General features: G+C 42.0%; 3 protein-coding genes across 5 annotated transcripts in view; all 3 read left to right on the top strand.

Moving 5' to 3' along the window:
* Window positions 1-25,373, top strand: part of LOC119484981 (NACHT, LRR and PYD domains-containing protein 12-like) — a 956,516-nt gene that overhangs the window by 500,050 nt on the left and 431,093 nt on the right. The gene's annotated exons all lie outside the window — the stretch shown is intronic.
* LOC119485028 (B-cell receptor CD22-like) lies at window positions 9,638-14,195 on the top strand. Its single transcript, XM_037764303.1, has 7 exons — window positions 9,638-9,734; window positions 9,899-10,159; window positions 10,416-10,673; window positions 10,936-11,023; window positions 11,155-11,209; window positions 11,557-11,651; window positions 13,338-14,195. Exons 1-6 carry the CDS (start codon window positions 9,716-9,718, stop codon window positions 11,638-11,640), a joined length of 765 nt encoding a protein of 254 aa, XP_037620231.1. The 5' UTR covers window positions 9,638-9,715; the 3' UTR covers window positions 11,641-11,651; window positions 13,338-14,195.
* Window positions 15,497-21,995, top strand: LOC119485007 (B-cell receptor CD22-like). 3 transcript variants are annotated; one of them, XM_037764247.1, is made up of 11 exons: window positions 15,497-15,566; window positions 15,701-15,774; window positions 17,525-17,872; window positions 18,009-18,230; window positions 18,676-18,942; window positions 19,514-19,786; window positions 19,928-20,188; window positions 20,918-21,008; window positions 21,117-21,308; window positions 21,479-21,554; window positions 21,603-21,995. In XM_037764247.1, the coding sequence occupies exons 2-10, from the start codon at window positions 15,720-15,722 to the stop codon at window positions 21,540-21,542; spliced, it is 1,773 nt and encodes a 590-aa protein (XP_037620175.1). In that variant the 5' UTR covers window positions 15,497-15,566; window positions 15,701-15,719; the 3' UTR covers window positions 21,543-21,554; window positions 21,603-21,995. The 3 variants fall into 3 exon arrangements, with proteins under 3 accessions (XP_037620175.1, XP_037620174.1, XP_037620176.1); XM_037764246.1 differs by having other exon boundaries at window positions 21,479-21,995; XM_037764248.1 differs by lacking the exon at window positions 19,514-19,786 and having other exon boundaries at window positions 21,479-21,995.

Here is a 25,373-nt window from a genome sequence, read left to right as displayed (position 1 = left end):
GGCAATGGTTGCTGGGTCAACAGGGTCGAACCGGGAGAGGCGGCGCTGAGGGGGAGGGGTCAGGGGGTCCAGAGGGATAGAGAGAAAAGGGGTCGGTGTGGTTGCTGCTGGGTCAGACACGGGGAGCAGTGAGTTGTTGATGGTGGTGATTTTGTCGCTGAAGAACTGAAGGAATGAGTTACATAGATCGGGTGAGGGGTCAGAGAGGGTGTTGGCACGAGGCTTGAGGAGAGTGTTGACAGTGGAGAAGAGGGTTCGGGGGTTATGGGTGGGGTCATTGATGATGGTGGAGAAGTAGTCAGATTTGGCAGCAGTGATGGCGTCTTTGTAGGTGATGAGCTGAGATTTGTAGGCTTCGAGGTGAACAGGGAGTGATGATTTTCTCCAGAGGCGTTCAAGTTGGCGGCCGGTCTGTTTGAGTTTTCTGAGGTGGGGTGTGAACCAGGGGGAGGAGGTGTCGAATGAAACAGTTTTGGTTCTCAGGGGGGCCAGTGAGTTGAGGGAGGCAGACAGGGTGGAGTTGAGGTGGTTGGTGAGATCATCAGGTGAGGTGGGTGGTGGGTCCAGGTGGAGGGCAGTAGATAGGAGGTCGGAGAGATGGAGGGGATCGATGGACTTGGTGTTGCAGAATGAGATGACTCTGGGGAGTTTCAGACAGGGTGATGGGGAAGGGATTGTGAATTGGATGAGTTTGTGATCAGAAAGGGGAAAGGGGGATGGGTGGATGTTCAGAACCGGGACGTTGACAGAGCAGACGAGATCTAGAATATGGCCTTTATTGTGTGTGGGGAAGGTGATGTGCTGGGTGAGGTTGAAGTTGTCCAGTAGAGTGGAGAAATCAGAGGCAAGTTTACAGGTGGGGGAGTCCATGTGGATGTTGAAGTCGCCCAGTAGCAGTAGGGGTAAGGGGAGGGATGATGCTAGGGTGAGGAGTTCAGACAGATCGGAGAGGAAGGAGGAATTTGGTTTAGGTGGGCGGTAGATGAGAATGACTGTGGTGGAGCAGGTTTTGAAGGCGAGGGATTCGAATGATGTGACTGTAGGGAAAGTGAGTTCGGTGGTCCTGAGGTTCCGGTTGAATAAGACTGCGAGGCCCCCTCCACGCCGGGAGGGGCGGGATTTACAGAGGTAGCCGAAGTTGGGGGGGGATGCTTGGTTGAGGGAGAAGAAGTCATTGGGTTGTTGCCAAGTTTCAGTGAGCAGGAGGAAGTCCAGTGAATTGTCCAGGATGAGTTCGTGGAGGATGGGGGCTTTGTTGTTAAGTGAACGGGTGTTGAGGAGGGCAAAGTTGGATGAGTGGGAGGGTGGTGTGATGGGGGCACGCTGGAGAGGTTTGAGGTTGGCCAGGTTCACAGTGCGGCGGGGTCCACTCTACTCCAACATCGGGCCGGCTCCGCTCCACAGGAGGAAGAGGAGGAGGAGGAGGAGGATGGTGATGGTGTTGAATACACTGCTATCAAAGCTGACAGTGCCAGTAGTGCCCCGGGGTGAGCAGCACATTTTAATCTCTATCTGATTTTAAAAAATATACTTTGGGTTAGAAACGGTTTGTTTTTCCCCCCACAGAACAAGATGTGAAGAAGACGGGGAGGATTCATTTGCGCTGTACAGCACAGTCAACAGATGAACACAGCATGGAGCTGTGGTTCGTTATTTATTCATGGATTATTTTCTATGCACCTCGTTTAAGCAGAAAGCCACACTGAGGGTAGAAATACTCTTCAGTCTCCAGGACTGAACTGCAGCATCAAGGCAACCATGAAAAATAAAAACACATGGGGTTTGTAAAGACTTTTTGTTTCGTACAAATTACAAAAAATAAACATATTTTCTCACTTACGCTGGCTGGTATCTCACCATGGAGATGGATTTTATTGGTCCACCTGCATCACCAAATACTACGAGAGTTTTTCCTTTGTTTTTGTAGTTTGGGTGAACTGCCCCTTTAACTGCCACAACAATATATCAGCATGCTACAGTACACAATTAATGTATATTAAAAGGATGAAATATGAATAAAATACAGTCAATGTTTGTGTTGCATTTGTCAGACGTCTGTTTATTTTACCCGATTTAACACTCAAGTTCTTTATTGTTATATATGCACAACAATTACTGAAAAGCAATGAAAAGAGAAAAAGGTTGTAATATTATGAGAATAAAGTCAGAAGTTTAGGAGAAAAATGTCGTAGTATTATGAGAATAAAGTCAGCAGCCGCAGGTCGTCTGTCCTACGTCTTGTTTAAGGATGGAGAAAAAATGATCCACGAGACCTCAGAGGTCAGATTTATCCAGAGTCATCTGGTGCTTTGAAAGGACCTGAGGATTACCAGTCTCCTTCAGTATGTGAGTCAACTCCTCTGTATCACTGTGCTAATTGATAAACTTCTTTTACTCCTACATTTAGATATGGGCATCCATTCAAACACCCAGTTTCAGTGAGAAAACTCCCACTTGTTTCCAAGTTTAAACAGGTTGTTTTCTTCTCCAATCAGACAGTTACTGACTTCATGCATACTATAATGATAAGAGGAAGGAAGTCGGTCTCATTTAAAACTTCTCACTTCTACTTAATGTGCCGACCGCAGAGGAACATTATCTTTAAAGACGAAAGTGCATATTTGTTTATTGATATTATTGATATTTTCTTGCAGACAAGAGTTACCTGCTGATGTGTTTTATTTTCTCTGAAGTTGCAGAGAGACGAGAGGAGCAGCTATGAGTTTAACAGCAGCAGCGAGTAGATTTGTCATCTTCCTTATCTCTGTGCCAGGTACTGTACCTATATCTACATTTACACTTTACGCCACACTTATTCAGAGCAAGCTACACACTGTTTTAAGAAAACTATTTGTGATTATTATTATCCGTTTTTGAAACAGTCTTAACTTCCTCTAAACTGTGAGTGCAATAGTCACAACTGTTTGATGGGACATCACAACTCTATTGCATGTTTGCAAAAGGTAGTAACTAGGGATGCACCGATACCCGATACCAGTATCGGGTATCGGGTCCGATACTGTGCTCATGTACTCGTACTCGCAAAACAGCTCCGATACCATTTTACGGTGGTGCACCCGACCCCGCTTAGACTTAAGACTCCTTGGTCCGTGTTTCAAGACGGGTCGGGTGGGTTGCCGACATCGTCGCAGACCCCTGGCACCTTTTACATGGGCCGAGCCCAGATCTGGCGGCACGACGCGGTTTGGGCGCACTAAGGACAGTCCGCTCCGGTCGACGGTCACACCGGGAGCAGGAGGGCCTCCCCGGCGGGTAAAGAGGGCGCAGCGAGCCCTTTGTCCTTTGTCCCTTTTGTCCACAGCGAGGTCTGGGCGGGGAGCGCTGTAAAGCTGCGGCCGCGAGCCACCTTCGCCCCGAGCCTTTCCAAGCCAACCTAGAGCCGGTCGCGGCACACCGCCTCGTATGCGGGACTCCCCAGCCCGCCGTGTGTCGCTCACACCCTCCAGCTGGCTGTTAACGAGGGTCTTTTGGCACAGAGAAGTACTCGTATCGGTACTCGGTATCGGAGAGTACTCAAATGTAAGTACTTGTACTTGGTCTGAAAAAAAGTGGTATCGGTGCATCCCTAGTAGTAACTCACCCAAAACACTTCATTCATGCTTCTAAACCAGTTATTGTGTCACATGTTTTTTCACTACGTCAACCCTGGAAATGTTTCTGATATATAAATCTCTGTTTTGTTCTACTTCCTGTTGACACATCAGTTTAGATCAGTAAGACGTGTGCAGGTGGTTATTGGACTGACTCTTTTGCACACGTGCTAAAACACGTGCAATTAGCTTGAACAAATGAGGATTTCTATTGAGCCAGAAAAACTGTAACTGTATAAGTGGAGCTGTTACTGGCTCATCTAAAGGATTCGGTAACTTAAATCTATAAATGTATGTATGTACATCCTTTTTTAGAGAACAGGATAACGTCTACCAAGAACTGAAAATTAGGAACCAAACCTCGTTAAATCATTTAGTTACTTGCAGACGTCGCTGTGGTGTTTCGCTTCTCTGTATGTTTATCAGTAATCTGCTTCAGTTATCTAAATACACTGCTCAGCAACACCTGATCATCACAGTATAACACCGTCATCAGTTAAACTTCAGGGATATCAATCTGTCCGTTTAGGAAGCACAAGTGATTGTGAATCACTTTCAGCTGATTTGGTGGAAATGAAAGAGACAACAATGGAGAGGCAACAGCAAGACAACCCCCAAAAAGGGAATGGTTCTGCATGTGGTTCGGCATCGACCCAGAAGCAGGACCGCTATCTGCTCCTGTGTGCGAGGAGGAACAGGAGGAGCACTGCCAAAGCCCTACAAAATGACCTCCAGCAGAAACAGACTCCATGAGGGTGGCATGAGGGCCCGACGTCCTCCAGTGGGACCTGTGCTCACAGCCCAGCACCGTGCAGCTCGATCGTCACTCGCCAAACAACACCAGAATTGGCAGGTCCACCATTGGCGCCCCGTTCTCTTCACAGATGAGAGCAGGTTCATGCTGAGCACATGACAGGCGTGAAAGAGTCTGGAGACGCCGTGGTGGACGTTATGCTGCCTGCAACATCATCCAGCATGACCGGTTTGGCGGTGGGCCAGTGATGGTCTGGGGAGGCATACTGTATCCTTGGATGGTCGCAAAGACCTCCATGTCATAGCCAACGGTACCCTGACTGCTGTTATGTACCGGGATGAACTCCTCAGAGCAACTGTCAAACCTTACCCTGATGCAGCGGGCCCTGGGTTCCTCCCGGTGCAGCGGGCCCTGGGTTCCTGCCGGTGCAGCGGGCCCTGGGTTCCTGCCGGTGCAGCGGGCCCTGGGTTCCTCCCGGTGCAGCGGGCCCTGGGTTCCCCCTGGTGCAGCGGGCCCTGGGTTCCTCCTGGTGCAGCGGGCCATGGGTTCCTCCTGGTGCAGCGGGCCCTGGGTTCCTCCCGGTGCAGAGGGTCCTGGGTTCCTCCTGGTGCAGCGGGTCCTGGGTTCCCCCTGGTGCAGCGGGCCCTGGGTTCCTCCTGGTGCAGCGGGCCCTGGGTTCCCCCTGGTGCAGCGGGCCATGGGTTCCTCCCGGTGCAGCGGGCCCTGGGTTCCTCCTGGTGCAGCGGGTCCTGGAAACCTAGAAACACAAACTGACAGATAAACAGATTTATCGGTTTGCAGCTGCTCAGACTCAAACTAGCATGAGAGCGCCTGCAGCTTGGAGGATGACCTTTGACCTGCAGCTTGGAGGATGACCTTTGACCTGCAGCTTCTACTACAGTCAGACGTCATATTCCCATTTTACCAACAACCTTATTTTTTCTAACTTTGAGCTAGGGATGTTAACAATTAACCGTTTAACCATTAACGGTCATTAAGCATTTTAACCGATTAACGCTATCGGTTGAAACGGTTAAAAGAAATATTGATAATTAATTAACGACTCAGAGGAACGTCTCGTCTCTTTAAGGAGAAAAGCTGGTCCACCTTAACAGTCCGCCTTAAGAGCTCTGGTCTCTCCAGCTCGCTTGAGCGGAGCGGAGGAGTTGTAGTTTCGTAGCATTTATTCACCGACAAATAAACTGTACACACACTGCTACACCTACGATCACAGCTAGAACGCCACCAACAACCTCACACTCACCGTCAACATACACACAGACACTCGTTAAAGTTACGTCGCGCTGACAGACTCTATGTGTGTGCAGCGGCGGCAAACACGAAGCCTCCGGCAATGCTAGAGCTGCTAACGTAGCACAAACACACACACTGTTTGCGGGCAATCGTTATCTTTACACCGGGCAGACACATAGCTGACAACCTGCTAAACTAAACTAAATGTGCGGTGGAGACTTTTACTGGGAAAGTGGCTGCGTGTCCGCGACACTACACGCAGCATCGTGGCTGCTAAGTTAACGCTCCCGGACGGTGAACTGGAGACTCAATTGTCTGTTGTGCTCCTGCAGCTGGCGCGAGGCACAAATCTGGTCGGTTAACGGTTAATAATCGGTTAACGAGGGTCGGTTATCGGTTAAGACATTTTTTTAAAATTAGCATCCCTACTTTGAGCACAAAATTAAGTTATTTGTCAAAAGAATTTTGGCAAACAGTGTGGCTAATCAACTTAGTCAGGAAATGACTCAAATAAATATGAAATATCAGAAATGCCAAAATACACTGGAGGGGGTCTTTAATTCTCTGCTCAGGTAGACATTACTCCTCTGTATCTTTACATAGTCAAGAGTTGTTTGGTGCTATATTAATGCTCTGTATATTGAATTTAGCACCTTTAAAGCTGCAGTAAGATTCACAGGTTCAATGTATTCCTGATCACTAAGCAAACACTTTGTCTTCGGACCTCTCCAAGCCTGTGTTCACCGTGGCTTTATGCAGAAATAACAGCTTCAAAGTGCATAAAACATAAATGACCGTAGAGAGAAACATTCCCCCAGTAGCCTGTTGACGTCAGACATCTTTGTCTTTGCAGTGAGAAGTTTTAAAGCCGAGTAGTTTTGGTAAATGTATTTCAGTCATCCAGCAGGTTTCCATATTGAAGAACCTCCATGTTCCGAGTCTGATTGTGGTTCCTGATGTGCTCTGTGTTACAGTGATACAGGGTCAGGATGATGGCTGGGGAGTGACTTACACTTCTACTGAGATCTGTGCCTTTAAGGGATCAACAGTGAACATACGCTGCAGCTACACATACCCATCCAGAGGAGATGACCGTGACACTAGAGTTAAGAGAACATTCTGGTTTACTAAAGATGATGTGGATCTGAGAACAGACCGGGCGTATTCACGTCGTGTGCAGCATCGCTGTGAAAACAACGACTGCACTCTGAGAATCACAGACCTGAGAGAGAGCGACTCAGCTGAGTACAAGTTCAGGTTCATAACAAACCAACCAGGTGGACGTTTAACTGGCTCACCTGGAGTCACTTTGTCTGTTACAGGTAACATTTTCATTTGAATATTTGGTTCCAATTGTTCAGCGTCTAGGAAACACTGGTGTGTGTGTGTGTGTGTATATGTTTACATGCATGTCATTTAATGGTTTGTTTTGAAATGACATCTCTACTCTTTCTTGATCCATCCAGACCTCCAGGTGCAGGTGGGGAGATCATTGAACCAGGCAGAGCTGAAGTGTCAGAGCAGCTGTGATGTAGCTGATCATTCTTCATATGTCTGGTACAATAATGGACAGGAAATAGATGAAGAAACGTCTTCTCACAGAGTCTCTGTTGACGATAACAGCAGGTATTCCTGTGCTGTTAGAGGACATGAGGAGTACCGCTCTCCCCTAGTGTGTAAGTTCAGGAGGGAATCACTATCCACTTCACGTCTAATATTTGAGCTCACATTTCAACACATTCTCACTCCCAATTCGTCAAATGCCGACATTTGGTCAGTGGCCGGACGCTTTGTCCACACAGGGAACGTAAGCAGCTGCCTCGCTGAACGGCTGCGTGTTTCACGCATATGGTGTCCACGCCGGCTGCGTTTCTGCTGCATTTCTGCTTCTGCTGCCATCCCTTTCTTTCTACATAGAGTTTGCCTTTCATAATGGCCATTTCATTTCATTATAAATGTCATTTATATTTATTTTAGACAGACAAAGGTTAAGAAACATGTGGTAATTTGTAAATAGTAGTAATAATCCACAATTAAAACCCCGTACTTTATGTACTTTATTCTACAAGTCACTGCATGTTCTACAACACTGTCCTGCAAATATTTCTGAATGAAAGCCTCGTGTTAACAAATGAAGGAATTCTGTCCACAGAAAAAGCGCTTGAGAGCTTTTATTTTGAAATGAAAGCAGGAAGTGTTGATTTAACAATAAATCTTCCCTTTTTTTTCATGTCCGTGACATATTCTACAGATGCAGACATTGAAACTGTAGTAATGTTGCTGGTATGATGTCATTATACAGTCAATAGATCACTTTCACTGTCTGTTGTTGCTGTGAATCGTGCGCGTTAAAAATAGGCGAGACCTCGAATCTCTGGGAGAGACGCAGCTGACAGCCGAGCCGGCTGCTCTAACCTGTTAACATAGACACCAAAATAAAAAACAACAGGTTCCGCAGCCGCCACGCGCTCCTGACGTTTCCTGTGTGGACACACCATTACGCTTCCAACTATGATGCTCTAGTTACCCCTCTAGCGGCAGTCAGGAACGTCATGTCACAATATACGCTCATTACATGCATAGTGTCTTTTCAAAATAAACTTCCGTATCCACAGGAAGTTAGGTTTAGGCAACAAAACCACTTAGGTAGGGTTAGGAAACGATTGTGATTGACGTTAACTTGACTAAAGACTCACTCAGCCACAAACAACTGGCATCTGATTGAAAGTCCTGTGTTTGTTTGACCTGGATGGTTTGGATGGATTGCTGTTGAATCATTAAATCTCACAAGTGGCTGAACTTATTTCTGCTTTTACCGTTCTTACACAAAACGCCGTACAGAGCCGCTCCTCTTTCAGGACACTCGATGGGTTGTTCCATTTTATCACTTCTTTAACTTTTTGTTATTGTTCATGTTTTCTCCTCCAGATCCTCCAAAGCGTCCCTCAGTGTCAGTGAGTCCCTCTGGTGAGATAGTGGAGGGCAGTTCAGTGACTCTGACCTGTAGCAGTGATGCTAACCCAGCAGCTGACTACACCTGGTACAAGAATGGAAACCTCAAACCTCTCCGTGAAGAACCACAGCTCCTCTTCAGCCCCATCCAGTCCTCTGACTCTGGAGATTATTACTGTACAGCGGAGAATGAGCTGGGAGAGAGGACGTCTGAATACATCTCTATTAATGTGAAATGTGAGTGTAAAAGCTTGTTTTTGTCATTTTGTTCAGACAGTCTGTAGTAGATGTTTGAGGGGAAACTTTAGTCTGCATTGATTGTCGTACAAATTGTGACAATTATTTAAATATATGTGGCACTAAAGTAACACATCCTCCTTTTAAAGTTAATTTATGCTACCACTTCTCCTCCAGATGGTTGTTTCATAAATATAGGAGCAACTCAACTCGTTCTGCACAACTTGATTAGCTGTTGCCTTTATTCGCGGTGCGTTAGCTGACAGTAATCGACCTTGTTCTGAAATCCGTATGTTGCTTTTTTTGCCGCGAAATATTTGCGTTCTGTGTTAAAATATTCATGAAAAAAACAAGTTAGAAATGTTATGATTTCTTTGCGATCAAAACTAAATGAAAGTGATGTAAGTGTAATAAGCAAATATATCTTATTTCTCATGATATGGAAGTGCTTAATGTTTGTGCAAAAGTTAATGAAATCTGTCTTTCTCTACACAACCATGCAACAAGCAAACATACAACATGCCATGTATCGTGTAAGACTCATGTCTTCACTTCAATTTATATATAACCAGTGTTGAAGAAGTCACATGCTTAACAAGGCTTATTATGCAAAAGTCTGTCTGTATCATGCATGCTAATATAAATATCTATTTACTGTTCTCCAGATCCTCCAAAGCTTCCCTCAGTGTCAGTGAGTTCCTCTGGTGAGATAGTGGAGGGCAGTTCAGTGACTCTGACCTGTAGCAGTGATGCTAACCCAGCAGCTGACTACACCTGGTACAAGGAGAATGGAAACTTCAAACCTCTCCGTGAAGAACCACAGCTCATCTTCAGCTCCATCCAGTCCTCTGACTCTGGAAAGTATTACTGTTTAGCTGAGAATGAACTTGGGAGGACATCTGGATACATGTCTGTTGACGTGAAGTGTGAGTGAAACCTTTAAGCAATACATATTAAAGTAGTGTTGTTCACTATTGGGCACCAGATTTGCCTCTAAACCATCAGAACCATCAGACATCCAGTTTCAGATGCTGCCACATCGCTTCTTATTTAAATACTATTCATAATAATTTGCTAATACATCTTCCAGATGCTCCAAAGCTTCCCTCAGTGTCAGTGAGTCCCTCTGGTGAGATAGTGGAGGGCAGTTCAGTGAATCTGACCTGTAGCAGTGATGCTAACCCAGCAGCTGACTACACCTGGTACAAGGAGAACCAAACACTGCTTCAGGGACCAGAAGGCATCTATCATTTCACCTCCATCAGCTCTGAGGACAGAGGGATCTATTACTGCAAGTCTGACAATCAACATGGAGAGATCAACTCCACGTCTCTATCAGTAGATGTCCAGTGTGAGTACAAAACAAGCTAATCTGGTGTCCTGGTGACCCGGCAGTAAGGGACATGTGCCATTTAGCCACAGTGTACCTGGTTCACATGTTATTTCTTTGGTACAGAACTCTAACTGACAATCATCAGAGAAGTGATGTGATTTTACTGCTAGCCATGGTCAGACAGAGAACAATAGCTCAAAAAAGATTCCATCTAAAGGATATGCTACATCATCATCTGATGTGAATGATATGAGTCTCTTTAAATCTCCTCCAGATGGTCCAAAGCATCCCTCAGTGTCAGTGAGTCCCTCTGGTGAGATAGTGGAGGGCAGTTCAGTGAATCTGACCTGTAGCAGTGATGCTAACCCAGCAGCTAACTACACCTGGTACAAGGAGAATGAAGACTCACCAGAAGCATCAGGACAGATCTTCACCATCACTGACTTCAGAGCTGAACACATTAGGAATTATTACTGTGAAGCCCAGAACAACAGAGGACGTCATAACTCCACCTTACATCTGACTGTTGCAGGTTAGTTCTCCACATTCACCTGTTTACTGCACTAGAACTGATTCACATGTTAATATGCAACAACCCATAACTGGTGCAGAGAAGATCAAACTCTCTGTCTGCATTTACACACTGTTTTTCTGTAGCTGTGTTCAGGGAGGAACCTCCATCATGTCAGAGGTTGATGACACTGACTGACTGACTAACAGACACTATCACCTGGTAAAGTGATGTATCAGTCTAATACCAGTGAGGTGAATCACATATCTGTGTCTCTTTCTAGGGGATCCAACAATGATGATGAATATCATCAGGTCGACTCTGGTGGTCTTGATGCTGATTCCTCTGCTTCTCCTGAGTCTGTGGACGAGGTACAACAATAAAAATCCATCAGTTCAGTCACCGCTCTTTTCTTTTCTTTCTCTAACTTCCTTTAGTTTTAGTGTCATGAATTTCATGATGTCACATTCTGTGTTTGTTGTTGTTGTTGGACTCAATCCAGGAAGAAGATAACTCTGAGCTCCACCACTGAACCACATGAACCTGAAGAGATAGAGGTGAGAGAGAGAGAGTGAGAGAGAGAGTGAGAGAGAGAGAGAGAAAGAGAGAGAGAGAAAGAGAGAGAGAGAGAGAGAGAGAGAGAGAGAGAGAGAGAGAGAGAGAGAGAGACGTGCTATTGACAGAACTATTTATAATAACTTGGCTCATGAATGATCTAGAAAGTGAAGGTGTGAAGTGAATTTAAGTTTAAAATACAACTTGCTGAGTAGAAACCAGTAATGCATTTGGCCATAACACAATTTCATCAAATTCTTTACATTAAAACATGATGATCAAATGTTAATATATGCAGGTTTCATGAATGAAGTCCATTGAGCGTCATGTTGTCGTCTCTCCCCATCAGTTAGACTCTTGTCCTGCGTATGAGAACATCTCAGACGCTGCAGCACAGACAGAAGACAGAGAGGAGCAGGAAGACCTGGTGTGAAGTCCAATCAGGTTAGACCTCCTAGTCTGATCGGAGATGTCCTCCTACCGATCCTCTGGAGATTTAGAAAGAAAGAAAATGTGTTGGTAGAACGGCGGTGAGAACAAAGTATGTCTATCTGCGGGTCTCCAGTACTACATGACACTCCCTCCATCAGTCCCGGTTTGGTTGGGTGTAGGCACCAAAACATTTAGGTGCTGAAACTACTTGGTTAGGTTTAGGAAAACATTCTGGTCTGGGTTTAAATAAGTATGTTAATCCCAGACGTTATCTCAGGGGGGGTGTCGTGTAGTAAAGTGGGCGTGTCGTGTAGCCTGCCAGACCGCAGATAGAACCTTCTCACGTGAACGGCCGCTAACAAACCTACGTCCCCTACATGTCCTTCAGACAGGCCAATCACAACCGTTTAACTACATGCGTGGGGACGTACAGGGTGGCCACGTGGGGAGAACACGCTGTTATTGGTCGACGTCGTCTAGGACGCGTCTTACCGTAGACGTTGCCCTCCTCCCATTCTCCTCCATAGTGAAGACGGAGTTGGTTTTGAACTGATAAATATGTTTGGCCACAAACATCAACACACTTTGAGGGGGTTTTCTTCGCTGACTGCGGCTGAGTCATCCTGTAATGCCGTGGTTCTCAAATTCCTTGAGGGAGTTCCGGGGGGTCCCCAGAAAAAGGGGAATAGTTTATTTTCAATAATGAATTCAGTCTAGAAGTGAGTAAGAGTCATAAGAGTGACTGTTCCTCTACGGTTATCTCCTCAACTGTAGTTGTCAACTATAGAATTCTGGTCTGAATCATCTCTAACAACCAAGATCTTTTCAGATGGAGGTCCCTGAAGTCAAATCTTATCAAATGGGGGTCCGTGACCTAATGCGTATCAATCTAGGGGTCGTTGACATGAGAGAGGTTGAGAACCACTGCTATAATGCATGAAGCAGAGGGGAAGAGCTACCGCTCAGCAGCCGGACAGACGAAAGGAATAAAAGCTGCGACCGTGAGTCACATTCTGGAGCCGTTTACCGGCGGGAGGAAAGCTCCCACAGAGTTTTATGATTTAAACGTTGAACAGCAGCAACAGTGAGTGAATCGTCTGTATGTGTCTGTTAGCACGTTAGCAGAGCAGCTGTAGCAGCAACAGCTCTGTGCATGTGTTTCTACTACGACAGAGTTTACAAGCACACAACTTCTGCATGTCACCGCCCCTCTTATTCAATTAGTCCACTAATCACTCGTTTTGGTCTTCGGCCACTAAAATGTCTTTTTTAATGCTTTTTTCATGCTGAATGAGTTATTTCTCAGAAACCAGAGCACATCTCTGCTAAACATCAGATTTAAAGTGGAGCTTCTGTGTGATTCTTTGTGGAGAACTCAGTTTTACAGATCTGTGGATTAAATCAACTAATCCATGAGTCAACAAAATCCTACGAGTGTTAGTCGACTAAGAATTTCTTTGTCTGAGGACAGCCCTCCCACCCTGAAGACTTTGGCTTGTTATATTTAACTCTATAACGTGTTCAACCCAGTTTTAGTAATGAAATCATGGAGATGGTCTTCAGTCTCTGGTTGAGCAAAGCGTTTAGAGACTTGTGAGTCTAAAGCCTCCTGATGCATCCAATAAAACAGGCTGACTTCAGATTTATAGTCCCAGTTCCAACAATCACTTTACACAAGTTCTCTGTGATTTTCTTTAGATGCAGTTGAACCAGAGGCTGGACTCACCTGATGGAAACAAAGTAGTAGGACGTTGAAATATCACTGTGGAGAGCGAGGCTGTGGGTGTGTGTGTGTGTGTGTGCGTGTGTGTGTGGGTGTGTGTGTGTGTGTGGGGTACATTTAGTCTTTGTCAGCTTTCAGTAGCAGCAGCAGGTAGCAGAACGTTTAGAAGAAGAACGTGGTGTCGGCAGCTTGAACTGAATCATGTCGAGGTGTCAGACATGATTTATTCTTTAGATCAGCTCATAGTCAGGTCCTGTGTGACTTACTGACTTATAACTTACTGCTTAAACTATGTCAGCTTATCTTTCCTGTAGAGTTAGTTATATTACACAAGTTGAGGGTTAAAGTTGTTTTGCAAATGTCATTTTGAAATTGTACATAATAAGTAAGATTTGAAAGGTCCTGATGATCTTCTGGGTTTGCAGCTGTCCTGGCTGACGGAGCCAATAAAGTCTGTTCAAAACAGAGACGGTGAAGTGAAAGTATGACATTTTACTCCATGTGCTGTTTAGATTTACACACCTTGAGATGAAACATAAACCCAGTAGTAGCACACTTTGTTAGATGTGACACTCTCCAAGTGTTCCTGTGTCTGATCCAAATGAACAGCCAGCTTCTACAACAAGTGAAGCAGCTGTTGGACAACTCTGTAGTTGGAAACATTAGTGGACCGAAACATTTAGATTTCAGCTTTTCTGTTCATTTTTCAGAATATCATTTTATTCACCAGCTATTAAAGGTCCCATATCGTGCTCATCTTCAGGTTCATACTTGTATTTTGTGTTTCTACTAGAACATGTTTACATGCTGTAATGTTAAAATAAAAACCTTTATTTTCCTCATACTGTCTGCCTGAATATACCTGTATTCACCCTCTGACTGAAACGCTCCGTTTTGGTGCATTTCAAAGGAATTGCAACAGAATTGCGTTGCTATGCAACAGTTTGGGTCCATGTTTACTTCCTGTCAGCTGATGTTATTCACATACAGTGCAACAGAAAATAAACCGGGACACATTTAGAATGTTTACGTTTAAAACCGTGTAAATATTGTATATTTGTGACATCACAAATGGACAGAAATCCTAACGGCTTGTTTCAAATGCACAATTTCTGTGTGTTTCTCCGTATATTGAGCGTTTTGATAATTTAACAGTATTTATAAAGCACTTAAAGCTGCTTTATAATATAAAAGACATGAAAATCTCACTTTTTACAATATGGGACCTTTAAATTATGATATATTATTAAAGGTAAAGCAACATGTACACAGCAGTATATATATTACTGTAAAGTAATTAAAATCAACCCAACTTTTACCAGCTGCAATATTAATGTACACATTCATGCATTACTAATTATAATCCAATAATATAATATATATGATTATGAAACAGGCCAGTCTGTGAAATTAATACGTTAACTTTTGGCCCTTTGAGTATATTTTGATGCTCATATTTTCTCACACTGTGGTATTGTTAGTTTTACTGAAGTAAAATATGTGAGTACTTCTTCCTCCTCTGAGAACCTGCATTCTCAGATCTAGTGTTAATTCCACTCTGCTGCCACTAGATGTCCATAAAGAGTTTACTGACAGCAGATCAACTCTGACATCCTGATATTGATAGTCAAGAGAATGAAACCGTATCTTTGTTATCGTCCCTCTGACTTCTGTTTGGTCTGATAGGTCAGTGTTTGGCAACACTCTTCCTAAAACATATTAATGGGTATTTTTCATTTACAGTGTTTTTAATGAGCGTTATTAATCCTGTTAATAGATGATTAAACAGAGTTGGTTATGGAATAAAAGATTATCTTTCAGGTCACACTGATATCATCCTCTGGTCATAATCAGTTGAACTTATTAAATTAGTAAGTTTAACTTATTATCTTTAATATTTGGTTAATTAAAGCTTTAACAATTGGTTTGATTCATCACTTGAAGTGATGCTCGTAAGTTTAAAGTCTGTAAAACATACAAAAGTTGTGTTGTTTTACATATATATATATATATATATATATATGTGTGTGTGTTGATTAGCATATATATATATATATATATATATATGCTAATCAATGTGTGTATTTCCTGGTATTTAGCTCATCGTGCATATTAATAATCAAAAGAGGAAGCAGCCTGATATCTGTCTTCTGCTTATTCACAACCGAGGAAAGACATCTTTAAAGACGACGTTCTTCTTCAATGTAAGTAGAAGCAGTTTATTTTATATTATTATTATTATATATATTTTAGTATTAGTTTATTGATGTGACTGATGCTGTATACCTCCTGTGTACATTATTTTATCTGCGTACATGTTTTATTGTCTCACCCACAGAGAGACGAGAGGAGCAGCTATGAGTTTCACTGCAGCAGCGAGTGGATTAGCTGTCTTCCTTCTCTCTGTGTCAGGTACTGTACATCTACAGTTCCATTCATCACATTCAAAGAGGGGAATCTGGGCAAATGTGGGACTTGGAAAAGAAGGCTGAAGGTCACAGGTGGAAAGAAGTAGATCAGAGTTGTGTGAAAGGAAAACTTCCCTGAAGTTTTATACTAAATGTTAAACTAAATATATTTTGTGTACAGTCGTGGAAACTCCCCAGATGTGTGTGTATATATACATATATATATATACATATATATATATGTATATATATATATGCATATTTTTTTAAAATCTTTATATTGTGTTTTCTGTCAAATTCAGGTCACCAAATGCAGAACGCGGTAAAGCGTCTGTAACAGGAAATAAAAAAAAGAACCACCAGCCCTCACCATGTTAGTCTGGGTCACACACCAAAATTAATAATAATAACAAATACATATAATAAAAATACACAACTCATATGTGGCCGAGGATTAGTTTCTACCTGCAGCTACTTTTATCACTTTTTATTAGTTTTGTGGAGGGATATTGGTCTCACAGTGAAGTCATCACTTAACTTCTCTTTATTCATCACACATCTGCACCAAACCCTGCTAGTTCCTTCTGCTCTCTCTGACCTCAGTGTGATGTTTCCGTGCTCTGTGCTGATAGCAGTCATCCACTTTTATCTGGTCTTCATATCATAGCTGCTCTAAACAGTTTCCTACACCTCAGTGTTCTGCTTTTATTCTTAGTTTTCTCACTTGAGCAACCCGACCACAGAGAGGCAACTAACCAAGAGAAGCTCAGACTCTCTAATAATTAATATAATCCCTCATCATTCATTATTTATGTATATTAATATACATCTTCCACTCTTCCTTTGTACTGACTGGTTATAACTGAGTAAAGTTGTTTTTGGACTCCTCTATGCCTGTGTTCCCTCTGGAAATAATGTCAAAGTAATTGATTAAATTTAATAAGAGTTATATATTTTATGTGCTACTGCACTTCTGCTTTATCCCAGAAAAGTGTGTAAAATGTCTATAAGATGCATTTTTCAGGCTCTTTGTTGACATCTTTTAGAATTAGTGACATACCTCAGAGCTGAGTGATACAGGGGGTCAGGTTTGGACAAAGTGGACGGTGAGGCAAACCTGTCAATAGTATCACCAAAGTCAATCTGAGTCAAGAAAAGGCCGGCAACTAAGCGTTTTCTTGATGCCGTGGAACAACAGGACTTTAGCCTGAACAGAAAACCCAGTGTGAATTTTAATTTCTTTGCTAGATGGTCAATATGGCGTTTAAAATTTAGACTTTTGTCCATCTAATTTCCCAAGTATTTGTAATTGTCAACAGACTGAATAGAGACACCATCTAGAGTGTTAATAGAAAAGTTTAGAACTTCTGTTTGCCCAGGAGAGAAAATCGTAGTTTTAGTTTTGGTTGAGTTTAAAAACAATTTCAGATCCAACAGAGCATGTTGCAGGGTGTTAAAGTCAGTCTGCAGATTAGAAAATGCTGTGTCTGCAGTGGGGGCACAGGAGTACATGACTGTGTCATCTGCATAGAGATGGTACTTACAGAATCTGAGCTTCTCACAGATGTTATTAACATAAACTAGGAAAAGCAAAGGTTCCAAGACCGATCCTTGCGGAACACCCTTCTCAAGGGTGACCAGGTCAGACATGACGTTGCCATGTTTAACAATCTGAGATATATGATCCACTTTGTCTTATAAACTGACTGTTAACTAACTTCTGATTGTGATTCCTGATGTGCTCTGTGTTACAGTGATACAGGGTCAGGATGATGGCTGGGGAGTGACTTACACTTCTACTGAGATCTGTGCCTTAAAAGGATCAACAGTGAACATACGCTGCAGCTACACATACCCATCCAGAATAAATGACTATGATACTAGAGTTCAGAAAACATTCTGGTTTACTAAAGATTATGTGGATCTGAAAACGGACCGGGCGTATTCACGTCGTGTGCAGCATCGCTGTGAAAACAACGACTGCTCTCTGAGAATCACAGACCTGAGAGAGAGCGACTCAGCTGAGTACAAGTTCAGGTTCATAACAAACCAACCAGGTGGGAGTTATTTTGGTTCACCTGGAGTCTCTCTGTCTGTCACAGGTAACATTTCCTTCTGAATATTTATTCATTTAGTGCCAAGTGTTCAACATCTCATGAAGGTTACTTGAATCTGTTTGGTTATATGTTGACAGTTCAGTCTGAAATGAAGACTTCTGTTTCTTACTCACATATTCAGATCTCCAGGTGAAGGTGAGCAGATCAGATATTCACGAATCTAATAGCAGGACAGAGCTGAAGTGTCAGAGCAGCTGTCGTCATCCTGTCAACTATGTCTGGTACAAGAATGGACAGAAAATTAGGGGACAAACGTCTGCTTCTTATTCAGGCTACCATAATCTTGCAGACATCTTTTCTTGTGCTGTAAGAGGATCTGAGGCCTTCCCCTCTCCTTCAGTGTGTGAGTTTACTTCCAGTCTTCCACTGATATAACACCATCTGGTGGAGGCTTGTTTGTACTGAACCTTAACTGCATGTAACTCAGTGGTGTTTGGTGATTGATTGGAATCAGAATTGGATAATATATATATATAAATATATGAAAATTATGAAGGAAGCTTCATAAATGAGAATGAGAACAGATGACCACTGTCCTTCAGTGTGTGTTTACTCCACTGCATCAGGAAAACTAGTATCCAAGGTAACAGGACGCCATGTAGTTGGTAGTACAGGAGGAGATCAAGTTCCACCACCCACTTGGTGTTTGTATGAACTATTGTCCATTTAAATTATGTTCCATTAAAACTCATCTTGGTTGGTGCATGAGTTACATGTTGTGGTCATTGTGTGTCAAGTACCAGTATTTGTGTGTAAACAATTGAGAAAAACTGTAATACATCCTCCAGATGCTCCAAAGCGTCCCTCAGTGTCGGTGAGTCCCTCTGGTGAGATAGTGGAGGGCGGTTCAGTGACTCTGACCTGTAGCAGTGATGCTAATCCAGCAGCTAGATACACCTGGTACAAGGATGGAAATCAAGACCTTCATCTTGTCAGTAAAGAACCACAGCTTGTCTTCAGCCCCATCCAGTCCTCTGACTCTGGACGGTATTACTGCTTAGCTGAGAACAAGCTGAGGTACACATGGTCAGCATACATCTCTATTACAGTGAAATGTGAGTAAAACACAGCTAATTTAAAAAGCTTCATGCAACTAATGACACCTTTTTCACAGTCTGCTGCTGTAGTTCACTGAGCAGCTACAGTAGATGATGAAAAGGCAGTTTTATTTACAGCTGGCTCCCACATCTGCACAGATGTTCAGAGGATTCAAACATCAGTAATCCAGATAACCACCTCAGGTTTCTGTCCTGTTACCGACCCTGTCTCCAGTACCAGAAATTAACTGGGAAAATATTATTACATGTCAAAACATAAAGGAGATATGAAGTCTATGGATTTCTTAGCTTGTGTGGAGTGATGGTCTTGATTGACTATCGATAAGCAGAGTTGGGTCTATGTAGTTATTGATATTACATTGCTGATCAGCCCAGTATTTACAACACATTTTAAACAACTTTAAAAGTGTGAAGTTCAGTAAACAACTTTACTAATCATACCTGCTTTCTTCAGCTCTGCCACAGTTCAGTCACAAAATCTCCTTTCAGGATTCAGATGCTCCACACACACAACTATGACTCAGCACCAAAGATCCTCATTTTCTTTCATTTATTTCATCTCCTCCAGATCCTCCAAAGCGTCCCTCAGTGTCAGTGAGTCCCTCTGGTGAGATAGTGGAGGGCAGTTCAGTGACTCTGACCTGTAGCAGTGATGCTAACCCAGTAGCTAAATACACCTGGTGCAAGGAGGATGGATATCAAGGTCTTCGTCTTGTCAGTAAAGAACCACAGCTCGTCTTCAGCTCCATCCGGTCCTCTGACTCTGGACAGTATTACTGTACAGCTGAGAACAGGCTGAGGAAGAGGACAAAATCTAAATACATCTTTATTGATGTGAAATGTGAGTAAAACACAGCTAATTTAAAAAGCTTCATGCAACTAATGACACCTTTTTCACAGTCTGCTGCTGTAGTTCACTGAGTACAACTATGACTCAGCACCAAAGATCCTCATTTTTGTTAATTTATTTCATCTCTTCCAGATGCTCCAAAGCGTCCCTCAGTGTCAGTGAGTCCCTCTGGTGAGATAGTGGAGGGCAGTTCAGTGAATCTGACCTGTAGCAGTGATGCTAACCCAGCAGCTAGATACACCTGGTACAAGGAGAATGAAGACTCACCAGAAGCATCAGGACAGATCTTCACCATCACTGACTTCAGAGCTGAACACAGTGGGGATTATTACTGTGAAGCCCAGAACAACAGAGGACGTCATAACTCCACCTTACATCTGATTATTGTAGCAGGTTAGTGTTGCATTCCTGTTTTCAGTGAATAAATTGTTGACCTTAATATTGTTATTAGGGAGAAGAAGCACTTTGATAAGCTTCTTAATCTCACAGTCGCATCATCTGGATAGGAGGTGTGTGTTCCAGTTATCTGGGAGTCAGACTTCCCTGGAAAAGTTGATACCAAGATCCAAGAAAGAGAACTAGAGATGAACCTCAGATCCAGGAAGAACAGTCCAGTTTTCATTTTGGATGTGGAACGGTGGTCATAGTTTTTTCATAGGTTGAAGAAAGTGTTCCCTTATGTTTCTGTGGGGGGTTTTGTTCCAGTTTGAGGTTCAGCAATCTCAGAGCGAGAGTTGTGTCTGTATTGTTTGGCTCATGTCAGTCACGTCCTCTGTGGCCTTCAGTGTCTTCTCGGCTACTTGAGAACAGAATATCAAGGTTCACATTTATTGGGATGTTAGGTGGCGTTTCTCCTGTTTGCAGATGACATTGTCCTTTTAGCTTCATTAGACCTTGGACACCAGTGGGCCTAAAACTGATGAGTAATGCCGGCCTTTGGATGTACTTGTGGTGAAGAGAGAGCTGCTCTCATTATGAGAAAAGCTCTGACATACTCATCACACCAACCCTGTCTCCCATTAGGGCTGTCAGTCCATTCAAATATTTAATCACGATTAATCGATTATCGATTGGGTCCAAACATGCTGTAACACCCTAATTAACTGTCTGTGTTTTCTTTAGATCACTATTCATCAGGAGCATTAGCAGCTGCTGGAACAATCCCTGTTGTTCTCCTGGCTGTCATATCCCTCTCTGTCTTCCTGTGGATCAGGTGAGCAGTTCTGTTTCACTGAACCGTTGTTGGTTAAATCATCAAAAGTCAGTTTGTCAGAACTAAAACATTCAATCATTTATTTATTTATTTAATTATCCTAACTAGAAAAAAGAGGGCTGATCAGGGACAGCTGGAGGAGCAGGGTGACCTTCAGTATGCCAGCGTCCAGTTCTCCAACGAGCAGACAGATCCTCTCTACTCCAACATCAGACCAGCTCAGCACCTCAGACTCACGGAGCGACAGGAAGTCGTTGAGTACGCTGCTGTCAGGTTCAACGGTGCCAGTACTGCCCTGAGGTGAGCAGCTCCTCACACAGGAACATCAGCCTCTCTACCAGATTAAAATGACACATCACGTGGTACCAAATACATTCATAGCTTCTACATTCATATTATCACTGTTGGGATCTGATGAGAATGATATTATTTTATCCTGTATCTTCAGAATCACTTGTTTTTGTTCTCAGAACCAGAGGTCAGGACACTGGAGAGGATCCAGCTGCATTGTACAGCACCGTCAACAAACTCTGATGATCACAGGAGGCGTTGCATTTGATAAAGCGTTGGTATGAAAGTAATTTCACTGTAAAGACACCGACTCCCTGTTAACTTTAAATCAGAGTGCATGATGGGATCACAGAGAGGCAGAGCTCAAAGTTTAAACTGTGACCTGGAAAAGCTGGAAGATTTCTATATGATAACAGATTATTTAGCTGCTTTGCTGTCGGAGGGGAACATGTGTTTGCTGATCTAGTTGTAGTTCCCAACTGTTTTACTGATTACAATGTGCATTTCTGTATATTATATCTCCACCACGCTCTTCTTCTTCCCTTTTTTTTTTACCAGTCCCATCACAACTGGTTCAGATACCAATCATCAGAACTCTTGCTCATTACAGTCATTACATTACTGTCTTTTTATACATATAATCACACAACTAACATGTTTTTGTTCTGTATTTGTTTGTACTTTCACCACCATGTATTCAGATTTTGTACTTTATTATTTCTTCTTATTCAATAAAAAAACTAAATAGTAGTTATGCTCTATCTTTTCTTTTCCCCCTCCTTCTCGTGTTCGTTGGCCTGATGAGACGGTATGTTCTTAGTAACACTCTTAGGCCGTGTCTACAGGTATGCCGATATTTAAAAAAAGGGATACATGACCTTCATTTAACAAAATATCTCACGCTCGCCATAATATATACATGTCACCATAAGTTAACGGGTCAAGGAATGTTGTTACCACCCTTCTCCCTCTTTCCTTCAGCCTCATTACAGTCAGTTGGATAAAGCCGGGCGTACACTGTACGTTTTTTTAGCCGTGCGACTCATTTTAGAGACTTTCATGAAAAAAAGTCATAGTATATGTAGTATTTAGTATGTCAAAAAATGTTTTGAAAAAGTCTTAGCTATACTATGACTTTTTTCTAACTTTTTTCAACATACGACTTCTTTTTCAACATATGATTTTTTTTTACATGCTATACTATTACTCCTCTTTTTTCTACATGACTTTTTGGGACTTTTTTGTTGTTTTCATTTGACATTCTAAATATGACTTGTGAAATAGCTCAGTGTGGTAGATAGCAGGTTAGAATAGAATAGGTTGATTGTTCAATCCTTATGTGACACAGTGAGTTTTGAGGGCGAACTTCAAATGCAGAAGTCAAATACAAAAAGAAACACAACAAAATCTGGTTTTGCGGCAGCGGGAGAGGGATAGAGTGGGTCTGCCGACGAATCAGCTTCCAGGATTTCCATTTTCTCTCGACAAATCATGTGGCAGCTTTCCATTTTCACTGCCGACGTCATCCATTTTCACCGCGGATACAGCCAATCGGAGCTGTGGATTCCATTTTCAGGTAACGAATCGTCATCCATTTTTGAATAGCCAATCACAGCCGTCCCAGCGGACGCGATGCGGAGGAGGGACTTTTGAACTATTCACTGCCTATTCAGGTAAAGACAGGTAAATGTCATTATTAACATTATATTCAGGTAAAGACAGGTAAATATCATTATTAACATTATATTCAGTTAAAGACAGGTAAATGTCATTATTAACATTATATTCAGGTAAAGACAGGTAAATATCATTATTAACATTATATTCAGTTAAAGACAGGTAAATGTCATTATTAACATTATATTCAGGTAAAGACAGGTAAATGTCATTATTAACATTATATTCAGTTAAAGACAGGTAAATGTCATTATTAACATTATATTCAGGTAAAGACAGGTAAATGTCATTATTAACATTATATTCAGTTAAAGACAGGTAAATGTCATTATTAACATTATATTCAGGTAAAGACAGGTAAATGTCATTATTAACATTATATTCAGTTAAAGACAGGTAAATGTCATTATTAACATTATATTCAGTTAAAGACAGGTAAATGTCATTATTAACATTATATTCAGTTAAAGACAGGTAAATGTCATTATTAACATTACGTAACATTGATATTGGATTCTCTTAGACAATACGGATTAAACGTGTTTTAGCTTTCTGGCGTTTTTTAATGTGGGCTGATTAAGAGTCGCTGTGAAATCAATGAATGGGTTTGTAATGTTACTCTGTCTAAGCTAGCCTGGCTTTAATTATGTTAGCTAGACTTGGTGAATAAGTTACCAATCACTTTATCATCTGTTCAGAGCTCTAATTAGAGCTCTAATTAGTATGCTGAGGCTACGTTACAGTTACAGTTACAGTTACATAGAGGTAACGTTACTCCTACTGTTTGAGCTCCTCAGCGTTGTTAAACTACCACTACCACAGTCACTTCTTTTAGCTCAGACAGGTGAGATAACTGTGGTGTTATATTAATGATTATATGATCATAAACGTTATGTTAATACTAAAGCTATATATACATATACAGTATGACTGCTACTGTTTAGCTTCTTAACGTTGTGAAACAAAGTTTACTATCACAATCACTGTTTTTAGCTCAGACAGGTAACTGTCAGATAACTGCTGTGTTATATTAATGTTCATGATTCATGATTATATGATCATAAACGTTATATTAAATGTTCATACTAAAGTTATATAAACATGACTGTAGTTTGCAAGGTTCTTCAAGGTAAAAGAAACATAATTATCATATGTGTGAAATTGTTTCTACATATAAGTTTTATTTCAATGTCTGTTTAGACTTCTCCAGGCTGTCAGTCATCCTGCATCCTCTGCCCCAGAAGCTCAGCCTGCAGTCCAGTCTGAATCCTCACCTGGTGTCTCAGGTGGCAGAAATACAGTTGGTAAGTAATGTTTACATAAACCTCACAATAAAGCAATAGTAACAGTTGGGTCGAATCTATTTAACATACAACAGACAGCATACGGACATTAAGACATTATATGTTACATGTAGTGTAATTTCACAGCAGTTTATCCTGTTTATTTGCTTACTGATGACAAATTGTATGTTTAGGGGACGGGCATTGTATGCCAGGTATGGATCGGGTTGACAGCCTTGCAGAGCACCTGGTAGAACTGAGGACATAGACCTCCATGACTCTCAGCAACCAGCAGGTTAGTAATATCTGTAATTTGGAATACCATGCTTCGTCCAAAAAGAATAAGACAATGTTGTTGTTTTCATTTCATTAATTACTCACATAAGCCTGTTGTGTGAATAAATATTCAGTCTCTGTTGTTCTTTTCATGTTTCTTTATAAGGGAAGCACAATTGTGGCCCTGTGGCAAAACCTGCTGGACGTTGACAGAGGGCCCAGCAATCTACAGTGGGCTGGTCACTGCCGGAGGCCCCGCTGGAGTCTGAGCTGAAGGAGTTTCTGGTGAATCTGTGTGCTGTAAATCATTCTGTCTGATGTTGCAGGGAATCAGACCCAATGACAAACATTAAGAATAGTATTATCTTCTTCAAATTATTTCTTCTTGTTGTTTCACGTGTTCCAGGCCCAAAGACAATAAAGTTAAAGCTTTAATATCATTACTGTCTCAATTCATGTGTATTCCTATGGTTATTTTTTTAACTAATTACACACAGCAAGTCCATCCCAATATTGCTCAACTATTCTCTAGTACATTATGATTTATTCTACTAACATTTTGACCTATCTTGCCTAACAGTTCATTAATCAGTCATAAGGAGGATGTATGCAATAATAATAATGCAAAACATCATCATGGATGATGATAATGTTTTGTATATTTCTTATCTGTAGTAATCTACCAGTTATATGACTGTATAAGGAAACCTGAACGATTTTCAATATTAATGTATTAGTTGCAGTGCACAAGTCTTGCATTAAAATTATATCTTGAGTCAATTCAAGTTTACACGAGCAACACAAACTATTTTTTACTGCATATTATAAACTTCGACCC

Source organism: Sebastes umbrosus, chromosome 3, assembly GCF_015220745.1.
Source record: "Sebastes umbrosus isolate fSebUmb1 chromosome 3, fSebUmb1.pri, whole genome shotgun sequence".
NCBI classification, from domain to species: domain Eukaryota; kingdom Metazoa; phylum Chordata; class Actinopteri; order Perciformes; family Sebastidae; genus Sebastes; species Sebastes umbrosus.
The sequence above is the reverse complement of the archived record's forward strand: the minus strand, read 5'-3'. Positions and strand labels throughout refer to the sequence as shown.

Bases quoted from the DNA above. Each gene is read 5' to 3' on its own strand.
- LOC119485028 (XM_037764303.1), top strand. The intron at 10,674-10,935 runs GTTAGTTCTCCA...GTCTCTTTCTAG, and splicing joins CTTACATCTGACTGTTGCAG to GGGATCCAACAATGATGATG. The intron at 11,210-11,556 runs GTGAGAGAGAGA...TCTCCCCATCAG, and splicing joins ATGAACCTGAAGAGATAGAG to TTAGACTCTTGTCCTGCGTA.
- LOC119485007 (XM_037764247.1), top strand. From the start codon at position 15,720: ATGAGTTTCACTGCAGCAGCGAGTGGATTAGCTGTCTTCCTTCTCTCT. The intron at 17,873-18,008 runs GTAACATTTCCT...TCACATATTCAG, and splicing joins AGTCTCTCTGTCTGTCACAG to ATCTCCAGGTGAAGGTGAGC. The intron at 19,787-19,927 runs GTGAGTAAAACA...CATCTCTTCCAG, and splicing joins CATCTTTATTGATGTGAAAT to ATGCTCCAAAGCGTCCCTCA.